The 22731-nt window shown below is 36.3% G+C and overlaps 1 protein-coding gene across 17 annotated transcripts in view; it reads left to right on the top strand.

Annotated features, from left to right (window-relative positions):
- The window catches only part of Fam172a (family with sequence similarity 172 member A), a 483175-nt gene that overhangs the window by 129389 nt on the left and 331055 nt on the right, over window positions 1-22731 (top strand). For 14 of the 17 annotated variants that reach the window (XM_052743685.1, XM_052743677.1, XM_052743684.1 and 11 more), the window contains 2 exons: window positions 5998-6063; window positions 12828-13019. The exons of 1 other annotated variant lie outside the window; for it this stretch is intronic. In XM_052743685.1, coding sequence (XP_052599645.1) covers window positions 5998-6063; window positions 12828-13019 — 258 coding nt within the window. The remainder of the gene's footprint in view (window positions 1-5997; window positions 6064-12827; window positions 13020-22731) is intronic. 2 more of the 17 variants (XM_052743690.1, XM_052743691.1) reach the window with 1 other exon arrangement.

Raw genomic sequence — 22731 nt, 5'->3', positions numbered from 1 at the left:
AAATTTTTTGCTTAGGATTCCTTATTCCATATTTTCTGAACTCAGGTCATCTATTGAATTAGATTTCTGTGATTTTCTTTGCAGAAAACTACATTTCGTGAACACATTTAAATTTTTGGAATTTTCTCTTTGATTCAACTCATCCACTTTTATCCCAACGTCAAGATTTTCTTAGCATTTAGGAATCTTCTCTAGGAGATGCGTTTGATGGTTGCAAGACTGATGTTAGTGTTTTATCATTTGCACCAAAGTTCTTATTTTATAACGAGCCCAGTACAATTCTTATTTCACATAGTTAATAAGATTATTAAATAAAATTGATATTGCTGTGAATCAATCAAGCCAAGTTTACTTTATTGTTCTTCAAACCCAATCTCCAAACAGTGAGAGATACCTTTTTAGAGTCTTATTTATAGCTGTTTCCCTTACGCCCCTCCAGTCTTAATTATGATTGGGTAGAGTGATTTCAGTGCTGCTATTGGAGGAAAGGGCATCAGTGTTGGTGTATAAATTCTTAGAGCTCAAATTACAGGAAATTATGAACCACCAGACATGGGTGCTGGGAACCAAGCTTGTGTCTCCTTTGAGGGAAGTGCTGAAACCGCTGAGCCATCTCTCCAACATTATTAGTAACATCTTTAACAAGCTCTTACCTGTTTGATAAGAATAAGAAATAAAAAATATTTTGTTTTACATTCATATCTTGCTTCTCAGATACAGTTTGCATGGATCCAAACTTCTGACATTACTGTTTTTTTTCCCCTCTGAATTATTTGTAATAAAAGTCTTTATTTTTCTCTCAGTTTTCAGAATAATTTTACAGGGTTCAGGATTTTTCATGGACAATTTCTACTTTTAAGTACTGTGTGTTCCACCTTGTTCCTATTTCTTGTTTGGCTTTTGTATTTAAAATGGCCTCACACCCCGCCCCCAGGATGCTTTCAAAATTCCGTTTTTGGTTTTGTACACTGTATGCAAAGACTGGGTATAGCTTTTTTTTTTTTTTGCATTTGACTGTCTTATGGTCTGTGCATTCTCTGGATCTATTTGTGTGTCATAAATTTCTGTGAGTTATTGCTCTTTATTTCTTCAAATTGTTCCTTTGTTACTTATCAGTTTGGAAAAGTTTCACCTTTTGCTTTTGTCCCACAATTATGTGATATTTTGTCCCCCCCATATTTAAAATTAAGAAGTTTCCATTGACATATCTTTAAGATCACTAATTGGTTGTAATCAGTTTGCTAAGACCTCATTGAAGGCATTCATTTCATTTATAGGCACTGTTCTACATTTCCTTGTTTGTATGTGTCTTTTTACACTACCCATTTCTTCTAGTGTGTTGTCTAGTTTTTCCAGCAAAGGTATTAGTGTACTGTAGCATGAATCTTAAAGAGTCTTATTAATAAAACAAACCTGGAGCCAAGTATTGGGGTGAACTGGAAGGTCAGAGAGACAGAACAAGCCACAGCTAACCTCACCTAGCCAACTTCTCAGCCAATCTTGTTTACTCAGACTGGAAGCCTCTGTGTCCTCATATCCAAATGGCTCTCAGCTGAACTGTGCTCCAAATCCTGAAAGCTTAACCAGCCAAATGCTTCTAGTTCTTGATCTTCACGCCTTATATACTTTTCTGCTTTCTGCCTCATTCCCTGGGATTAAAGGCTCACTTTCTGTCACCATGCCTGGCTGTTTCCAGTGTGGCCTTGAACTCACAGAGATCCAGAGGGATTTCTGCCTCTTGAATGCTAGGATTAAAGGTGTGAGTGCCACCATTTTCTAGCCTTTGTATCTAGTGGCTGTTCTGTCTCTGACCCCAGATAAGTTTATTAGGGTTCACAATATTTTGGGGAACACAATACCGCCACAGTGTACTGCTTATAGTTGTTTTTAACTCTCAGCTTGATAATTCTAGCATCAATGTCAAGATTGAGTCAGTTCTTATCTTGGTTCTATCTTCAGACTGGATACTTCATGTTTGTTTTCTTCTTGTTCTGTTATGGTGCTTGTTGGCTTTTAGTATGCCTGATAATTTTGTTGTTAAAAGTCCAATATTACATATTGAGGTGGATTGGTTAATAATGAGGCTTTGTATTTCTCTAGATAGGAGGTAGGCAGTTGTATTATTTTTTCAGTGCTCTGTTAAAAACCTTTCAAAAGTAACTTAAGAAAGGAGAGGTTCCCTTTGCTTCACTATTTGAAGGTACAGTACATCTCAGCAAAGGTGTGGATGGACAATGAGAGCAGCTGTAGCCGTGGGAACGGTGCTGTGAGACTGGTCACGTTGTGTCTCTAGTCAGGAAGCAGGAGAGGTAGGAGCTGGCACTCAGCTTGTTTTCTCCTTTTATTCAGTCTGCAACCTTAGCCCATGGAATGTGCTTCCTGTGTTTAGCACAGATGTTCTAACTTCAGTTAAAACTCTCTAGAAACCCCCTCCCCGACACCTTCAGAGGTCTGGTCCTTAGGTGACTCTAAATCTGATCAAGTTCACTATCAAGACAAATTGTCATAGCACAGATCTGTTGGCTACCATTGGGTTGTCTGAGGTGAAGTTTTGGCCTCTTTCCTCTCATATCTTTATGTCCATGGTCATCTTTGAGTTCTTTAAGGGATACAGGTTAGGCATGTCCTTACAGACCAGTGTGGCTCTGCTAAAATAGTTTCCCTTGAAATTATGTCTTATTAAGAAAGTTAGAAAGCTGGAGAATATTTAAAATTTGTGGCGCCTCTTCCCTTGGAGAATCAGAAAGACTTATGTCTAAGTACATGGTGTACAAGGTTTCTTAAGGTAACCCAAGTTTGCCATCCCCACTTTTAGGCCAATTGAGCCTGTTCTTAGCTTTGAACTCCAGACAGAGGCTCTAGAAATGAGCCCCTTAGAGTTTCATAGGTGTTTCTGCTCTGCTCCCGCTGAGTGCAAGGATTCTGCTGGGCCTTTGTCTCAGTAGGTTGGTTCTCCTTTGCTGCCTGTCCTTCTGTCCAGTTCTCAGGGAAGCTGTGTATCCTATGTCCCCAGTCTCTGTTGGAGCCAAGAATGTTGATGGCTTTCAGTTTGTTCAGTATTTTGTTTCCGAGGTCCCAAGTAACTACTTTTGGTTCTTTATGTGCTAGATGGAAACTGGACATCCCATCATTTCTTATTAGAAAGAAGATACAAGTTTAGAGTATGTTTAGTCTCTTAATCCCTTTCTTCCACTGTTAGACATAGTTTCCAGGTAATATTCAAACATCAACAACATTCTAACAGTGCTTCATCTTTTTAAAATGAATCTTTTCATTTTTTTAAACCGCAGACTACAATCCTATGTAATCTGGAAAACAATGAGTGTATCCTGAATGCTTCCTTCCAAATCCTTGATTGAGCAAGTAGAAAAGATGTTTTCAAACTGGAAATGTTTCTCTCTGCCCAACAATGTAGAGGGAATGGACACAGAGGAAAACTCATTTCTCATCTTAAAATATCCTTAATATTCAAAGAGGGCTGAAGCTCCATCACAGTGTCCCAGGACTGACTGATGTAACAGACAGGAATAGTGTTAGACTAGTGTGTTAGATATTGGTACTCCATCATGTTCAGGGGCATTGTGCTGGGAAACTGTGTCCTTAAATAGTTGCCATGTGGTCTGTTTCGGAGAGGGCACCTAGAGTAGAGTCTGTTCTTCCTATACTTCTGAAGACAGGAGGTAGTGAGCAAAGGAAAGTGGGCAAACGAGGTAGTGTATTAGGGTTTTCTAGAGGGTTAGAGCCGGTAGAATGAATGTGTGTATGACGGAGGACTTATTGGACTGCCTTATAGGATAACAACAGTGGAACAGCAGAGAATCGGGGAGGTGTTCACTTCTCAACGACGGATGCTTCGGTCAACGACGTCAGTCTCAATCAGGTGCTGGAGTCATGGAGGATTCCTGGAGAGCTGGTGGTCTTCAGTTACATTGTCATTCTGAAGACAATGTATTTAATATTGACCACAGCAACAGGATAGACAAACGTGCCAGCAAGAGTGAGGGAAAGTGGGCATAAAGCAGTTTCCTTCTTCCATAGCCTTTTATGTGTGCTGCCAGAGAGTATGGAGAAAATCCCTCATAGAGGTTGCTAGCAGCTTGGGTTTTAGTTGATTTCACATGGAATCAAGCTGACAACCAAAACTGTCCATCACAGGCAGTATTTCTCTCTTAGTGGATACATGGTTTTATTATGTGGTTTGATATAGTATAAGTTCCAGAGTAGACACTTGTCTTATAGGCCAAATATAAGCAAATTTAGAATATTTGAATTATAATATCAAAATAAGAATTATTTCTGGTTCTATAGTTTATACTGATATAAGGTTTAATTATCAAAAATCTTTTCTCAAATTATGTCTCAGATATTTGCATGCAGATTTAATTTATTTTGTTGTCCCTTTATGTATAACAATACACTAAAGATTTCAGGAGTGTCAAGCCAGTAATTTTAGTTAATCTCATATAAGTCATTTCTCTTGAAGTGATAGGCCACTGTTATATTGCTTCATATATGCTTTTAAGTCTGAATTTACATGTTTTTGATGTTCTTTAGAGTGTATATTGTCACTGTCTTCCAGTGAAATTATAGGGAACATAGTATTAGCTATCATGTTAAGTATAGAGATATTATTAGACTAGTAACTAGATAGTTTAGTTTAATGTGTTATAGGTTTTGAAATGACTGTTACCAGTCGTTTTTTCACATCTATGGAACTATTTCTGAGATAAAATGAATGTATGTACGTACATAAGACTTTTAACTTCGTTAAAGAAAGTGGGCTAAAGAATCTGTTTTAGATTAATGACACCAAAGCAATCAACATCTTAATGTTATTTAAAAAAACTCATTTTGTTTCACAAAAATTGACATAGGTTGCCACTGAAATTAGTATGTGAGATATTTTGACTACAGTAATTACAGATGTCTTCAGGAGGAGAAAGAAACACTCTTAGAATGACCATTCAAACTGCCTATTAACTATTTGCTCCTATTCCAGGCCTACCTATCCTTGCTTATTGCCTACCAAATAAATCATATATTTCATATTGCTGCTCTAACAAATTACCATTAGTTTCATGGCTAGAAGCAATACAAATTTGTTATCCTGTAATTCTGTGGGTCAGAAGTCCAGTAGGAGCTGTACCAGAGTGAAATGAAGGGAAGGATAGTCAGTTTTAGGCTGCAAAGAATTGATGTCCTGATTTGTGTTATTGGCATAGATGACACTGAACTCTCGTGTTGGTGTTGGCTGCCAACTACAGGTCCTCAGAGGACAGAGCTCTTGGCCTGTGCTCTTCTTAACTTTCCAACCCAGCCAGTCCAGTTGAGTCCTTCCTACCTGTCATGTATGCATCACATCATACTTCTTTAACTTTCCACTTTTAAGAACACAAATGATTGGATTTGACCCACCTCGTTAATCCCAGTAAATCTTTTTCTCAAGGTCCTTAACAACAATCATATGTGCAGGTCTGTTACCATGTAACCTAGCACATGCAAATGTTCAGGAGTTGGGATTTAGACATCTTTGAAGAGACCATGTTTCTTGACTCTTATAAACACAGTATTGATTGGATTGATTTTCCTTTTCTGCTCATAATACTTGTCATATACTTTTCTTTCTTGCTCAAATGGGTGTGAAGATTCCAATCCCTTGAGAAATTACGTTAGATATAACACCTATGGAGAAATTGTAGGAGGAACAGTTTCTAAAAACACTTCAAAGCTTCAGAATATTCATTTCCCAAGGAGAAAGTCTTACGTGTTTTCTGTGAATTTGTAAAACTCATTCTAATCCTCCATAGCCATCCACATAGCAGCAGAAAGTAGCACATTCCACTGCTTAGGAAGAGTCTGTATGATACCAGAACTTTCAAAGGAGAAAATTTGAAGAGATAATTACTTAGAGCAATAACTTTCAATAGTTTATAAAAACAAATGTATCTTGATAGTGGATAATATTGAATCTTAATATTTTATTTATTTCTTCCTTAGATCATCACAAAATATGTCTATGAGCTCCTGGAAAAGGACTGCAATTTGCAAAAAATCTCTATTCCAGTAAGTTCAATTCTCAAAAATATTTATCCCAAATAAAATGCTTTTTTCCATGTAAAATGGTTTTCAATCTAGGAGAAAATTTTTGTTGTGGGTTAAATGTGCTCCTGTATTGTTGCTGGCAATTCACTGCCTGTAGGTAACCTTACTCTTTTGTACTAGTTCTTGCAAAGTAATGCTGTCAATGTAAACAATGAACAATGATGATTTCCAGTCTGTTTTTAACATGATGACAGAGAGGGTTCTCTTTTACCTTGTCTTCTTCCACCTGAATGTTTTTATTTGTTTCATATAAATCAGTGTGCTTCACATTGTAATAGGCATTCATTAACTCCTTAAGTATTGTTTGATTCTTTGAAACTTCTTTTCATTTAATTTCTATCTCAATTTTATATTTTAATGAGGGTCTTGCCTGCATGTATTTTTGTGTACCACCTGCATTCCTGGTGCCCGCACCGGCCAGAAGAGAGCATCAGATATCCTGGAGCTGGAGTTTAAACAGTTGTAACTATGTGTAGGTGCTAGGGATCAAACCCTGGCTGTCTGGAACAGCCACCAATGCTGCTCTTACCACTGAGACATCTCTTCAGCCCTTATTTCCACAAAAGTGTTTCTTTTTCTCTGCATTCCCAAAGTCAGTCCTGTTTTTCAATACTGCTTCTTTCTTCTTTATTAGAGGACTGAGGAATTTTGCACCTTTTCTTTTGGAATTACAAAATTTCAAGTTGGGCGGTGGTGGCTCACATCTTTTATCCCAGCACTGGGGAGGTAGAGGCAGGTAGATCTTTGTGAGTTCAAGGCTAGCCTGGTCTAGAGAGCTAGTCCCACGACAAACAGGCCTATACAAAGAAACTGTCTCGAACAACCAAAAGGAAGAAAAAGTTTGGAATCTGTTCTTAGACTCAAATTCTAAATAGAACTTCTATCATTTTTTTGAGTTTATAATCTAATCACAACATTGCTCCCTTCCCTTTCCTCCCTCCAGATACTCCAATATATGCAGACCCTTCTTTCTTTTAAATATATTGCTCCCTTTTCCCTAATTCTTATTGCATGCACATATGTATTTTTAATTTACATCATGAAGTGCTAAGCTTTTAAAATGAAGAAGTGGTAATCTTACATGTAAAATGTTGGTTAGAGTAGATCAGATAAATTTTGCTCTTCCTGACAACTCTTTTATTTTATGATTTAAGAGTCCAGATGACAATAAAATTGACTTATTTAATATATAAACCTTTGCACATAGGTAATTTCTGTGAACTTTCACATAGGATTTTTAGATATCTTGGGTCATGTTATTAGGGAGTTTGAATATATATTAATTGTTTAGATTCTCATCTTTGCATAGTTCTACTAAAAACTTTTTCATTTAATTTTCTAAATATAACTTCTAGTGATCAATAATAATGTTATTCATTCTTTGATTCACTCAACTCAGTAAGTGCTTATTGAAGTTAGCTCTTTAAGTTGTAAACACTCTTGGTGCTTGTAATATAATAATAAAGAAAATATTATTGCATGCCTTAGGTAAGCCATATCTTGTTCTAGTTTGAAACAGCTTCTTTTAGAAAAGCACAGAAGTCTAAATTTTAGCATCTTTGTGACAGGCAGTATGGCTATTCTATGGGGAGTCAGAATTCTTAACTTCAGGCGTACTTTCTTATTCTGTAAAAACTGTACATGGAAGTTGGCTATCGAGGCACACACATTTAGTCCTAGAACTTAGTGGGTAGATGAGTTTGAGGACAGCCTGGTCTTCATATTGAGTTCCAGGCTTGCTGAGGCTACATGGTGAATCTCAAAGTAAGCAAGCAAACAACCTGTATACATTTGTTATTCGTGAAAGTTAAAGTAAAATTGAATCACTTTATTCAGTTTCTGAAGAAGTACATTTAGACAGTGTTAATTTAATCCATTGATACCATTGATATTTTTTCCTTTGACTATAATATTTCTGACTCTTAGGAAACCTTTAATCATACTTTGATCTTTAGATTTAAAGTACAAATCACAATTGTTTTTGTCATTGAGATTGTTTTATAATGGAACTTCATTAATTTTCTATAAAGAAAACATGAAATTAGAGAACTTTGTTTTATAAATTTGAAATTCTCATTTTAAATTTAGTGTACAAACTAAATAAGTTTAGAGAGATTCATGTTATATAAGACATGAAATTAGCACTGTGTTTATTTTTGCTTAATAATTTTCCCTTACTTTGTAAATTAAAAAATGCTGTCTTTCCTAAATGGTCACGTTACATAATGTGTTAGCATTTGGGAAACACGTGATTGACAGTCAGTGTCATGATCATGCTTATGTTCTGCACAAGCATAGGATAATACGCACAGAATGCTCTCACTTGCGCCATCTCCACACCATGTAGGCTGTTAGAGTTGTGTCTTACCTTAATGACTTCTCTATAAAAATTTCATCTTGTTTAAGTGAAATACCACTATTTGTTGTTTAACAATTCCTCAATGAATTGCTAAACATTACAAATTATTCAGTGTAGCCTCACTCGTCTGGGGGCATGAAAATTCACGTGTATTGGAATTGGCTTTTGTGTTTTCTTTTTAAAAAGCTTAGCTCAATTGCTTGCCAGTGTTTTCAGATAAACATCCTTGCTGTAGTCATTTCTAAATTATTGAGATAATGAGGAAAATCTATTTTATTCATGTAGATACTTTGCTATATAGATTAGCACTGACTTATAAAGAGCAAACTGTGTTGATCATGTTCACAGTCAGTTTTCTGTTTTCTGTGGTCAGCTGTGCCCAGTGACTGGCTCACATGTCACTCTTGCCATTCATTACTAGCATTCCTCTGCTTTGTTTGTCTTCGCTGTTGTCTTTCCTACTTGGAATGTCACACGTTTTCAATCAGCTTTCCAACTGCTTAGGTAGTTTATTCATGGTCTCCTTCATCTTTAATCTCATAAAAGTTCTTGAGTTGAATTATAGTTTTTTTTTTCTTTTCAAAAATAATTGTTCCTCTAGTTGTAAAGACATTATGCTGGAATTCAAAGGAGTAATTTTCCATTGCTTAAAATGTTGATTGAGATCTGGGGGTGGTGGTAACTTTTTATTATCCTTGCACATGGAGTTGGAGTCAGGGGGATTAAGAAAAGAGTTCAGGGTTGTCTTCTATTCTGTGGCAAGCTTGAGGCCAGTCTAGTCTACGCAAGACCCTAACTCAGACAAGCATGACAATTGTACTGTTTGGGAACTTGGTTTATTAAGGGCTTCTTTGTGACTGTCAGCTTGGAACTTTCCATTAGATCCTGGTGGGCTCCCCTGGGGGTATACAACTGAAGACAATGGCTGCCTCTCTCCACAGTCCACCAGTATTAAATGGTTCTATAGGTAGGAATGGGATACCATGAGCCTCCACCCCCAGGTACATGATTAATTCACATGTCCAGACTTGTGTAGGATCAGAGGAGACGGCCTCAGCTGTTGTGGGATTATGATTGCCATGGCTGAGTCATTTTCAGAAGATAGTGTTTCACATTTGTCTTCTGGCTCATTTATTCCTGTTCCACCTCTGCAGTGTTTCCTGAAACTTAGATAGGGTGGCACCAATGCTCTGTTTGGGGCTGAGCAATCAGCTGCACTTATTCTCAAACCTAGAGCATCTGTGAGTTTATGCATTCACTGCCATTCATTGCAGAGAGAAGCTTCTCTGATTAAGGTGGAGAATGGTATTTGTCTGAGGGTATAAGTAGTTAGAAGGCAGTAGGAGGCCATGTCAGTATAGCTACACAACAATAGTGAGTGCCTCCCCATCCTCCAAGGCCTCAGACCCTCTCAGCCTCCGGCTTTATGAATTACTGGGCATGAATCTCCTCCTGTGGAGGAGACCCCAGATCCAATCAGAGACTGGTTGGTCATTCCAATAACAGATGTGCCACCATTGCAACGGTGGACATATCTTGCCTAGAAGGTCAGCACTAGAGTTCGTAGGGCTCATATCTGGTTAAGATGGTTGATGCCATTTCCTCTCCAGGAGCTTTCACAGTGCCTTTCAGGATTCTGAAAGCTAGGCAGCAGGGAAGAAGCTTCTGGTTCATTTCTTTCTTGGTCAGTCTATGTTTTGTAATGAGTGTTGTGTCCTGTCTTCAGCGATAGGGCATTATTAATTAGTTCTTGTGGATAATTAAGAGGAATAAATGCAGAAGCCTGTATGGTTTTCAGGGTCTCCAAGGACTTTCCTGACCAATAATTCATAAGGAAGTATTTCACATCTGTCACTGGCAATTTTGTTTAATAACTCTGGGCTTTTATGGACATTATGTGACTATGCAGAGCATCTCCTTCTAGTTCTTTCAAAAATATTATAAACCTTTATACACTAATTAAAATTTATTTCCATATGGGTTTTCATATCCCTTTCACTTTGTTTAATTTTGCTCCCTTACCCTATCATCTCCACCATCCTCCGCCCTTCCCCGCTTAAACATTCCCACCCCGGGATTCTCCCTCTCTGCTTCTTTTTTATCATTTATGTTCTGCTGTCCCTTCCTCCCTTAAGGAATCCCCTGCCCTGGTTGTCCTTGTCTAGTTTTCTTTCTTCTCAGGTGTTTAAAAACATAACCTAAGATTCAGTGCTAGGATCTCCATGTGAGAGAGAACGTGTGGCATGTCCTTCTATGCCTGGGTTGTCTCACTCAGTATATATGTTTTCCAGTTCTGTCCATTTACCTACAAAGGTCATTTTTCTCTAGAGGTGACTAAAATTCCGTTGTGTATACATACCATATTTTAATTATTCTAGACAGATTCCACTTCCTAGCTGTTGTGAATAGTACAGCACTATCATGCTGGGCAAATATCCCACCATGTAGTAGGATATAGAATTTTTTTGACTACATGCCCAAGACTGTTATAGCTTGGTCATATGTTAGTTCTATTTCTAGTTTGTTTTTTTTAACCTCCAGTGTGGCTATACCAGTTTGAATTCCAACTGACAGTGAATAAGTATTGTTGACCACATCCTTTACAGCATTTGTTGACATTTGCTTTCTTAATAATAACCATTCTGACTGGCATGAGATAGAATTGACAGTAGTTTTAATTTGCATGTTCCTGATGGCTATTGATGTTTAACACATTTAAAAATATTTATCAGTCATTTTTAATTATCTTTTTTTGAGAACTCTTTATTTGGATCTGTAGTCCATTTTAAAATTTTATTGTTTTGTTATATTTAGAATTTCTTTAGTTTTTTGTGTATTATACATATTAATACTCTGAATTATTTAAATTCTTTGCATCTAAAGGACATCACCACCAATAGTAAGATTCCATATTTCAAAAATTTGTTCTTTATTTACTGAGTACCTATAAGATGCTAGGCCTTCTTCTAGACTGAGAATGTAGCTGAATATAAATTATAAAATATTACTTCTTAGGATTACATTGTAGTGGAGAGAGCAGAGGATGAATGAGTATACACACACGCACACACGCACGCACGCACGCACGCACGCACATCTATCATCTATTTGCCTGCCTCTCTCTCTCTCTCTCTGAATGAATGCATTGGGTTTGATTGCCATATGTGTTATGAAGCAGAATAAGACAGTGAAAGGGACAAGAGAACTCATGGTGAAATGTTTGAGATGTCAATTGTAGACACGAAAGGCTTTGCTGAGTACTAGTAACTATTCTTAAACTCAACCCATTCTATTCCTACTAAACCAGTTGCTTTTTGTGTTCTGTTTACACAAATAGCAGAATTAGATAATGAGGTCAATATTGTTTTAAAAGTAAAGTAGATTTATTTTTCTATTCCTGTGCATTGTGAATGACTGGGAAAATTTAGATTTTTAAATTTTACATTGAATTCCAACATTTTGTGGAATAGAATGTGTGTGTTGTTCTAACTTTGATAAGTGTATGAACGTATGTTGTTGCTGGAGTGACGAGCTGGTGCAGTATGAGCATGAGATTGATCACTTATGTGTGTGGTTGTGGGTGGAGGACACATTACTAGTGGTCAGTTCTGGTTTCAACCTGGTTGCATATGGCTTCCATTCTGAGTACCGGACATCACTGTGTAGACACTCACAGAGTTTGCTGTACATAGGTCATAAAAGGTTCAGAAATTGGCATTCCTTAATATGTCTTGCATTTCTGAAATCTAGCTGAGCACCTGTTAATGCATTAGTAACTGACACATAGGTAAGCCGTCAGAGCGTGCAGGTCCTGTTGTGGGTGACCATGTATGCAGTCTGAATGTTTACACTGTCTGACTATTGTATTTAAGTAGCTGTGGGTTTTCCGTTTTCTATTATAGGTGCTATATTCTTCAGTTATAGAATTATAGACTACATGCAATATAAGCTATAACGTGTTTGTTTAAATGTAATTTCTTAATTTATTGATGATTATTATGGTAGTGACTCCTCAAATGGATTGTGAGTAAATGTGGGTGAAAAGAACAGTTGGATAATATCTGAACTACAGGAAGCTTTTAAAAATTAGTTATTTCAATTTTAGATGGTAATACAATACTAAGTATATAATAAAATGTATGAATGCATGTTTTAATTATTCTTTTTCATGTGTATTTAAATTACTGTCTTGTGTTGCTTTCCACTGAATATGTGATTGCTAGATGTTCTTGACTATCTTCTAATTTAAGTTTTTTTAATAATTCTGTAATACACATTCAATAATTTATAGTAGCCATAGTTGCTTTCTCATTGTGTGTATGTTCAAGAAACATTTCATTTATTATTTAATTTTTTTTGATTACAGGTAGATGCCACTGAAAGTGAACCAAAGAGTTTTATCTTTATGAGTGAGGATGCTTTGACAAATCCACAGAAACTGATGGTTTTAATTCATGGTAGTGGTGTTGTCAGGGCAGGTCAGTGGGCTAGAAGGCTTATTATTAATGAAGATCTGGACAGTGGCACACAGATACCTTTTATTAAGAGAGCTGTGGATGTAAGTGAAACTTCCTTTGTTTGGGGGGTATTTTATAGTTCTGTTTATTGCATATTATAATTTTATTATGTCTTTTGCATAAATATATTCGACGCATAATCTTATTACTAACTCATTATTTACCTTACTTGTATGATGTTTATTATTTTGTAGTAATGTGGGAAAATATAGGAGTATTGAGCACATAAAGGTTTAAATGTCTTTAAAATGAGTACTTTCTCAGTTTTCTTTGTTTAACTGTATGAACTATGAGTTTAACTATTATATCATATAGTCATCAACAATGAAAATACTTCTGACAGAAAAACAAAACAAAACATGTCTGTAGTTGGAAAGCTTTGCTTAGGGTAAAAATTAAACTAATAAGGGTAGAAATTAAAGGAAACTTGATGATTATGGAGAATCTGGTGAGGAAAAGTAGAATAAGTAAATGTTTTTGGCATTTAAAAAGTATTTTGATGCCCACAAATAAAATGTTTTAAGGTTAAACAAACATATAAGATATCAGAATTTCATATTTCCTAAGTCCAGAGTTGTTCTAATGTTCAGCTATTTGAATGTCTCCTTCTTAAGTTGTACAGTGAGTAGCCAGTTATCACAAAGGATGAGTTTCTTTTACATGTGACGAGAAATAGTCCTCAGAAAAAGTGTCATCTTGTATAAAACATTTAAGGTAGAAAAGGTATGTAGAAATAGTATGTGAGCCCATGTATCCATTTTATTTCTAAAACTGACAATACATTTTATAATTAAAATTGAAACTACATCTTGGATATGCAACTACAAAATCAAACAATAAATATTTAAATGTGTTCAGTTTTCTGTTGCTCTCAATATTATAGTAATAGTTAAGCCAAATCCTAGAGAATATTTTTGTTATAAATTTTACAAGTCCTCAAAATGCCACATATTGAGTTTTTTAATCGTTTATCCACTTGTCACAAATGTGCAAAGCAAAGAAACATGTAACTTTTATTTTGTTGCTAACTTTAATTGTGGTTTTAGTAAAATTGAAGTAACTGCTTATTCAGTTAAGAAATTAGGGCAATTAAATATTCATTTAATAAATTGAAGTGTATACTAAAATAACACAGGAATTAGTGGTTTTTACTGTCTCTCATTTTAGGTTAAAGGTGGTGAACTCTCTGTCCGATGCTTTCACTTGTGGTTATAACACAGTGAGTGTCTGTATGTTTTAGAGAGAACATTATTTCCAAACTGTGTGTACAGTCCAATAAGTATTTGAAGTAGTAGTAGTAAAGGAGTCAAGAGCTCTCCGCAGTGAGTCCTGGGTGAGATGTTTCCTGTGGTTTTCTCACCCTGCTCTAGGTCACCTGCTTTGCCTGTTGTAGAGCATTTGCTGATAGGGTTTTCAGGTAAAAGCAAATGGAGGAAACTGATGTCTCCAGCCAGGTGGTGGTGATGCACACCTTTAATTCCAGCTCTTGGGAGGTAGAGGCAGGTGGATCTCTGTGAGTTAAAGGCCAGCCTGGCCTACATACAGAGAGGGTTCCAGGACAGCCAAGACTACACAAAGAATCCCTGTCTTTAGTGGGGGGAAATGTCTTTGTTTGAATAGCCCATTGATGTGTGCAGTCTTTTTGAATAACATTAGGATAGAAAGTCATCTTTTCCCTTATGTGGGAATAGTGTTTTAAGTATAACAATATACTTCTGCTTTGATTTCTCAACCATAGTAAGTCATGGTTCTTTGAAAAGAAACAACTGATTCTAAATATGGCACGTCTAAGCTCTAGTTTTAGCTAGTTACATTCTCTTTATTTTTAAATATGAAATTTATTGTGTGAATTTCATCATGAATTTCTAAAAATATATATCATTTTCAAATCCAGATACTTTTGCTGCTCTTTGTCTTCACTTGTTCTGCCTGCTCTGGGGATAGGGAGGGATGTATGGCATTTTTAGGGAAGCAGGCAGAGGAAGACCTATGAGGAGGAAGGTGCAGCCCCATTCTTAGCTGTTAAACATGGTAGCTCTGCTTTTATTTCATTATGTACTGAAATTTCACCTCAAGAAAGGTTTCCATAGTATAGAAAAGGTGAACTGTAGTTATTTGGTTTTTCCTGTCTTTTTTCATACAGTTATGAAAGTCAATTTTAATATTTTATAGGAAAGACATTATCATCTCTATGCAATGTGTATCCTTACTAGATTATTTATATATGTTTGGAATTTCTCAATTAGGTCCACGTTCTAAAACTGACAATACATTTTATAATTAAAATTGGAAATACATTTTGGATACACAACTACAAAATCAAACAATAAATATTTGAATGTGTTCAGTTTTCTGGTTGCTCTAATCCTCTCCAGCAGGGAAGCCATATCTAAGCAGTTTATGAAAAATACTATGTTTTAATCTATGGCTCCACTGTGGCCAACGTGGGAGTGTGAAGTTGGTCACCTTATAGTTCTCCAGAATTTCCTGGAATCCATATGTCATGATCAGAAAATGATAGGTGTTCCATCCCTTGCATTTAGAACTCAACTATAAAATATATATTAAGATTTCATTAGGGAGGAATGGTGCCAATCAAATAACTTCCTGTAAGTGCTTATGTGGTCTCCAGGGTTCATGTTTTTAGTGTTTAATAGTGTTTAATTGCATAATACATAATTCAGCTAAGAAAGTTTATCATATATCCACACATCAATGATTCAACATCTATATAATTTGTGAATTACTAAGTTTATTGTTTTTAATTACCTCCCCCCACCCCCTGTCTTTTAAGGTATTTCTGTTTCTGTGTGTATAGGGAAGAAATAAAGTAGTTGACACTTAAATACTAATAGATTTAAAACAAATCATTTTAAGTTTAAGGAGACACCTCACTGACTCCTTACTTTTCCTGCTTTGGCTGATTGAGTTGTACTGTTGAGGAGAGCTGGGTGTGGAGGTCTCTGGAGATTGAGATGGTGAAATATGAGTTCAAGACTAGCCTGGGCTGCACAGTGAGGCCTAGTTTCACAAAAAAACCCAAACTAAACAAACTGTGTTTGGGAAACACTATAGTACAATGGTTTCCAACCTTCCTTATGCTCTGACTCTTTAATACCGTTCCTCTTGTTGTGATGGCCCCAACCATAAAAATCATTTTTGTTGCTACTTTGTAACTGTAATTTTGCTACTGTTATGAATCATAATGTAAATATCTATGTTTTCCACTAGTCTTAGGCGACCCCTGTGAAAGTGTCATTTGACCTCCCCATGAAGGTCTTGACCACCCATAGATTGAGAACCACTGCTTTAAGAGCTATTTATTGATCTATAAAGTAAAAATAGTTCATGTTTTATAATCTTGTTAAAGCGTAAGTTGCTTTGAGCCCTCTGTCTTTTCATCAGAAGGTCGTATTGGGATGTGAGAATTCTGATGATGGGCAGAATGTGTACTGACTGGACACGGAGACCAGATGAATTACCTCCTCCATTAGCATAGCAAGATTTAGGCGCGCTCATGTCACTTATAAAAATACCTTGATCTCTGTATCCAACCAACACACATCCTTCTGTGTGCTTTAAATCACTTCTGGAATACATGCAATCCCTACTACAATGGGAATATTTGTTACACTATATTTTTAGGAAATAATAAGGAAAATGTCTGTCTGGGCATGTTCAATGTAGAGTAAATGTTTTAAAATATATTTTTATCTATGATGAATCAATCCACAGATGAAGAATCCATAAATAAAGCTATTATATATGTTTTACTCATTAGGCATAATTGATGCGATGTACTTGGTGGTGGTAGTATTTGTGGAAGTTGGGATTTGGATGTAATGAAAAATGAGAATTGATAATTTTTTAATTTTTATGTCCTTTATAATAATAGATGTTTTGAATCTCCATTGTCTTCTCAGTAATTTTGTAACATGATGAAGTTTAACCAGATAATCTCCTGGCCTAAGTTCTTCATCTGAGAACTGTTTGGTTTCTTGTAGACTCTTCCAAACTTCACCTGCCCCTTTCTTGTTGGGCTACCTCTCTCTCACTCGGAGACTGCCTTAGTTGTTTCCTGGATCCTTTGCTTTCTTGATGTCTGTCCTTCTTCATTGGAACCACCAGAGGATCAATAGAAAATAAATGTGTATGTGTGATGTATGCATGTGTATGTGTTCATATATATATATACTTACGTGTGTACAAAGGCATGTGTTTAAACATGTTTAAACATGTCCAGAGGTCAATGCTACCTTTCTTCCTCAGTAATACTCCACATTATTTTTTTGTGTGTGACAGTGGAAGCTTGCTAATTCAGCTAGACTGACTGGTCAGCAAACTATTGGGATCCCCTTGTCCATAGGCATGCAGCACAGTGCTCAAAAGTTTTCTGTGGGTGTAAGTATATGAACTCAGGTCTCATGCTTGCATAAATACTTTACTGAACCCTTTCCAAAGTGCTGAAAATAAATTTTGAAACCTCTTTCTTAAAAATTTCCTCTAGTCTACTTGTTCACTTCATTTTAGTAATTAATTAGCTATTATCCTTTAAGCTAAAATAATTTTTATTCTGCAATATGAAAACTTTGTTCTTTTGTAGCATTCAGTGTTGTAGTTAAAAGTTTCAGTACCTTTCATCCTTTTCTGTGAAAGCTCCCATTCCTGTCTGAGGTGTTAAGAAGCAGGTCATATAGCTCTGAAGACGTTTCCTATTAGGGATGGTGATACCTGTGAGCCCAGCCCTGGGAAAGCGAAAGCAGCATCGCATGTGTGACTTGATACGGTTTATATAATGGAACTACATCTGTAAGCAAACGAACAGTCAGCAGCTTTGTGCCACTGTTTGTGTTGTTTCTGATGATTTCATTCTTCTTTCTGAATCCCGTCCTGTGTCATGAGATGCTAGAGGACACCTCTAGTTGTCTCGGCCTTCTTGCCTTTATTTTCATCTGTATTTCCTCCACTTCCTGAATGATAGTTACTTTATCCCTAACCATTCTCTAGAATTTTGGGTTTAGTTTTGTTTTTTTTTGTCACAGTTTGGAATGGAGCCTTTTTTATTTGTTATGAAGATATTTGTGCTTATCTCACCCGATTTCAGCTCTGTTTCTTTCTCTTTATTTTCTGCTCTCATGGTAGTATGCCAGACTACCTCTCTGTCAAGCTCTGGGAGGGACAGAACTCTTATTTCTTATAGTGCTAGCCACAAAGTGTAAGATTTTGATTTGGGGGGTTTTGATTTGGTTATTTTGGTGGGAGAGCTGTAATGATACCATTCAAGAATTTATAGTTAGTGTCCCTGTTTTTAGGTGTGAAGAAAACCTTTACTTTCTAAGGTAAGAGGTGCTCAATTTCTGAGTAATTTTGGATTTCTGTTAGTAGGTTAGATACTTCTTAGTTATTATCTGCCTTTTCAGGTAGCTAACTGAGTTTCTAATGTATAACCAAGGCAGCAGTCACGTCTCCGTTCAGTCTTCACAGACTTATTCACATCCATATTGTCTACTTTTTCCTCTTTGCTTTGTCTATGGATGAATACTAACCCTCCTTTTTATTTTTCACTATATTTTTAGTATGATTTCTGACTGAAGTACATATAAAGTTATTAAGTACAATTTTTTGAAAATAAATAACATTTTCAATAATATATTCTGATTATGGTTTCCCCTCCTTCATCTCCTCCCAGATTCTTCCCACATCTCAACCCATCCAACTGCATGCCTTCTTTCTCTCTTTAAAAAAACAAACAGCCAAATAAAACAAACAAGCAAACAAACTGGAGTATTAAAAAAAGCACAAAATACACACACACAGACACTCCATAAAAACACAAAATTGGAAACCATAATATATAAGCAAAAGACCAGTAGGGTTGAAACAAACAAATGAACAAAAAAACAAATAAACAAACAAAAAAAAACAAAGCCTAAACAAAGCAACAGGAGACAAAAACAAAAATACCATTGAGTTCATTTTGTGTTAGACATCTACTTCCCTCAAGTATGGTTTGTTTATTCATTCAGTCTCTCTTGGAGAAAGCTAATTTTTCATTGCTAGTGGTTATCAGTTGAAGATAGCTTCTTGATTAGTGATGGGAGCTTGTGTCCACTTTGTGGTTGTTCCAATTACAGATAATTACTTTATAATTTGTATATTTTTGAACAAATCATGTTAAAGAATATTTCTAAGCAAATACTTTGTGAACTTCAGTGGATGACTTCCTTCTGTAGCAATAGTCATGCTAGAACATTTGGAAATTTCCCGTAAAATTTCTATGGTTGTAATGGGATCATGTTAAAGAAAATGCAGTTGTTACTTGACTTTGACAAGCGTTACATACACGGGTAGTGGAGTTAGAGTTTTTGGTTTGTAAAATATTTGCTTCATTTTTTGTAAACTGGGGATTTTCTGTTGTGGCTATTGACATTTAGATTACTTTTTCTTATTTCAATTTTGATTTTCCTCCTTTTGGACAAGTACATTCATAAAACACATTGACTACAAGATTAGAATTTTATTTTATGAGTGTTTATGGAATTATTATAGATGTCTGTCTACAGTAGGCTATCCCTCACCACACACACTGGTAATTGAGACACAAGCATTTTGGTAATGCCATAAGTACTACCCTCAATTCTTAGTCTTATCACTAAATATTGTAACATCTTCATATTTCAACAGAAGTATAAAACAAATTTGGTCACGAAACTTTTAATAGGATTATAAGAGGTAACTGTATTTGTGTCAAGTAGTATTTTTTTTAAACATCAGATTATCAGATAATAAGCTGTTTGGTGACAAATTGATAATGTTAAACTTAGATTTTGGTGTGAATGTAAATTGAAGTAATCTTTTTACGTGGAAATTTAGTAATGTCTCTCAGAATTTAATATCCATGCTTTCCCATGACTCTAAATTCTACTGTACTGATTTATACCAGAGCAATGCACAATACACAGTTTTTCCCAGCAATGGCTCATAATAATTGCTAACTCCCTAGTGCCTACCAGTAAAGGACTATTTGAATAAATGATAGTATATTTATATTGTGTATAGTTTTTAAGAAGAATATGTGTGTGTGTGTGTGTGTTTTATTTGTGTGAATTGATGAGGAGTTATTAAATGAAAACTCAATAATGACATTAGATAGCCAATTGGTATGCTGTTACCCAGGGAAGACTATTTCTCCCACTCTTCAACATTCCTTTGTTGCCTGTAGTTCTTCCTGTAGAATTGAAGCCTTCTGAGCTTTCTCCTTCCAAATTAGCATGTTTATTGGCATCATCTTTGTACAGGACATGTTTAGGCAGCCGTGATGCTGAGACTGTATAGGTATAGAGTCTGACATTTCAAGAGACACAATCTCACGGTAAACTTACCCTTCCTTTGGCTCTTACAGTCCTTCTGTCCCCTCGTCTTCAGTGATTCCTAATACATAGATGCAGGAGTTGTTCTGTATATGTATCAGATGGGACTAGGCTCCACACTTCTATATTAGAAGGAATATGAAGGGGAAATGAAAAACGGGGAGGGGACCTAATTAAGTAGGGGAGAGGGAGGCACATACAGAAGCAGGAAGAAAAAAGATAAAATAACAGCAAGGATCTCTGATAAAGTCATAAGGAAGCATTAACTACCTACCTAGAATACTTACAATGCATGTAAGTAAGTCAGTGTGTAGTGAAATTTTCCCATTTTTGCTGACCATGCTTCCTTCAAAAATCATAGATATCTAACAAAAACACCACAGCAAGCATGATATCCCCCTTTTGAGTTGTTGGGCAGGGCGGTCCAAGGTAAGTTTCTATTGCCAAAGACACAGGGCCTAGAGGTCCCTCAGCTGAACTGACTTGAATTCCTCCTCCCTGAGGACCAGCTTTCCAGAAGGCTCTATGCAAGCTTCCAAAGGTAGGAAGCAGCTAGTAGTCCACCCAGCTATGACCCCTTTAAACCACAACAACCAGCATGGCACAGTAACCTCAACGGTGCCGTAGTGACAGGTGCATTCTGCCAATAACCAACAGCTCTCTAAGTGGACTCAAGGCCCATTCATGAAGAGGGAAATCGTGTCTGGTGATGAGCACCTAGCCAACTGCCCAAGGCTCGTGAAGTCATGGATCATAGGAGAGCCTCTAACCACTACTGAGTAAACTAGCACCATCCCTGACTGCTTTCTAAATACTGATCTTATACCCATGTGTGAATGCAGTTCTCACCCAGTGTCAAGGAACCTTCGCTTTGCAACAGACACACCATGACAACCACAGCTGACCAAAATCTATTGTAAATCTTCAGAAGGGGCAAAACAGATGATGAGAGAGAACCCCCTGCTCTATGGTCTCCAAACATGCTAATGCCTGTCTCACAACCTAATACATCTTCAACTACTACAGAAGTATCACTAGATGTTTATGCAAGAAATCATCGTATTCCTTGAGTTTCATCCCAGCTTTTCTTGTTTGTATTTTACTTTTAACTCTGAAGATGTTCTCCTTTTATATTTAAAAAGATTTTCTGTAATGTATTAAATATGTTATTTTAATATAATAATTTTTAATAATTTTTAACATTAAGTCAATGACTGAATATAGAATTACAGCCATCTCCTTTAGATACTTATTTTTCTCACATAACAAGAGGTTTAATTGAAACAACCAAAGTTGACCTCTTAAAATTTTAAGACAGTTGAAGCCTTCTTTGTATCCGATTGAATGTGGGCTATCAAACAACAGGTTGAAGCCAAAATTGCAAGTTCCAGATTTCAAAAGTAGACTGTGAAGGAAAATTCACAAATAATTAAAGAATATATATTTCTATAATATAGATCATGAAAAGATGAAGTAAAATTTACCCAAAAGATAAGAAACTCAACACATTACTGAACTCACACAGTATGAGGCCACAGAAGCCCCTGTGCCCTCTAAGAAAACAATGAGATGACAGTTACAGTGTTAGGAAAGAGGTGCTGAGGACAGCCTGTTCCTCCATGACTTCAGCTCCTGGCAGAGGGCAGACCTACCTGTGACCTGTGGCAGGTGCATCATTACCTTCCACCCCTGTCAAGACAGTTCAGTTTTAAAGTCCACTTACCTCATGGAATTGTGGTCTTTGTTTCTGAGGTGCGCCATATGATGAACTGTTCTGTGATAGTTCTTTCTTCATGACTGACTGTATTGCTGAACTAAGTTACTAGCAGGGATTATGCTAGAACTCTAGCTCTTTCTGTAGTAAAGGGCAGAATTAGCAATAACAGCATGCTAATATTATCACATCATTCTTTAAACAAAGTATTCAGTGTGTGTTTGTGTGTGTGTGTGTGTGTGTGTGTGTGTGTGTGTGTGTGTGTGTGTGTGTCCATCCATGGGTATGCCTTATCACATGTGGAGTTAAGAGGACAACTTTCTTTCCTTCCAGTGTGTAATGCCAGGATTCAAACTGACGTCATCAGGCTTGGTGGTAAGACCTTTCTTGCTGAGTCATCTCATTGGCTTATGACAGTTATTAACAGGCCTTGTGGCTTCCTCTTCCTGTGGCTGTCCCTTATCACTCATAACTTTCAAGGAAAACCTAGGTTTGTATTTTTTTAAATTAAGATCAAGAGACAAAGTAATGCACTTTATAATGATTAGTCACCATTGTAACATGAGAGATAATTCAGTTGTAGTTTGGCCTTTTGATTTCTAAATTACATGCAAATTTGAACTTCTTTATTTTAAAAATAATTTCTTGGCTGCCATAGAAGTGAGTCTT

The sequence above is a fragment of the Peromyscus californicus genome, unplaced genomic scaffold, assembly GCF_007827085.1.
Source record: "Peromyscus californicus insignis strain IS unplaced genomic scaffold, ASM782708v3 Scaffold_18__1_contigs__length_77618521, whole genome shotgun sequence".
NCBI lineage: Eukaryota > Metazoa > Chordata > Mammalia > Rodentia > Cricetidae > Peromyscus > Peromyscus californicus.
The sequence above is the reverse complement of the archived record's forward strand: the minus strand, read 5'-3'. Positions and strand labels throughout refer to the sequence as shown.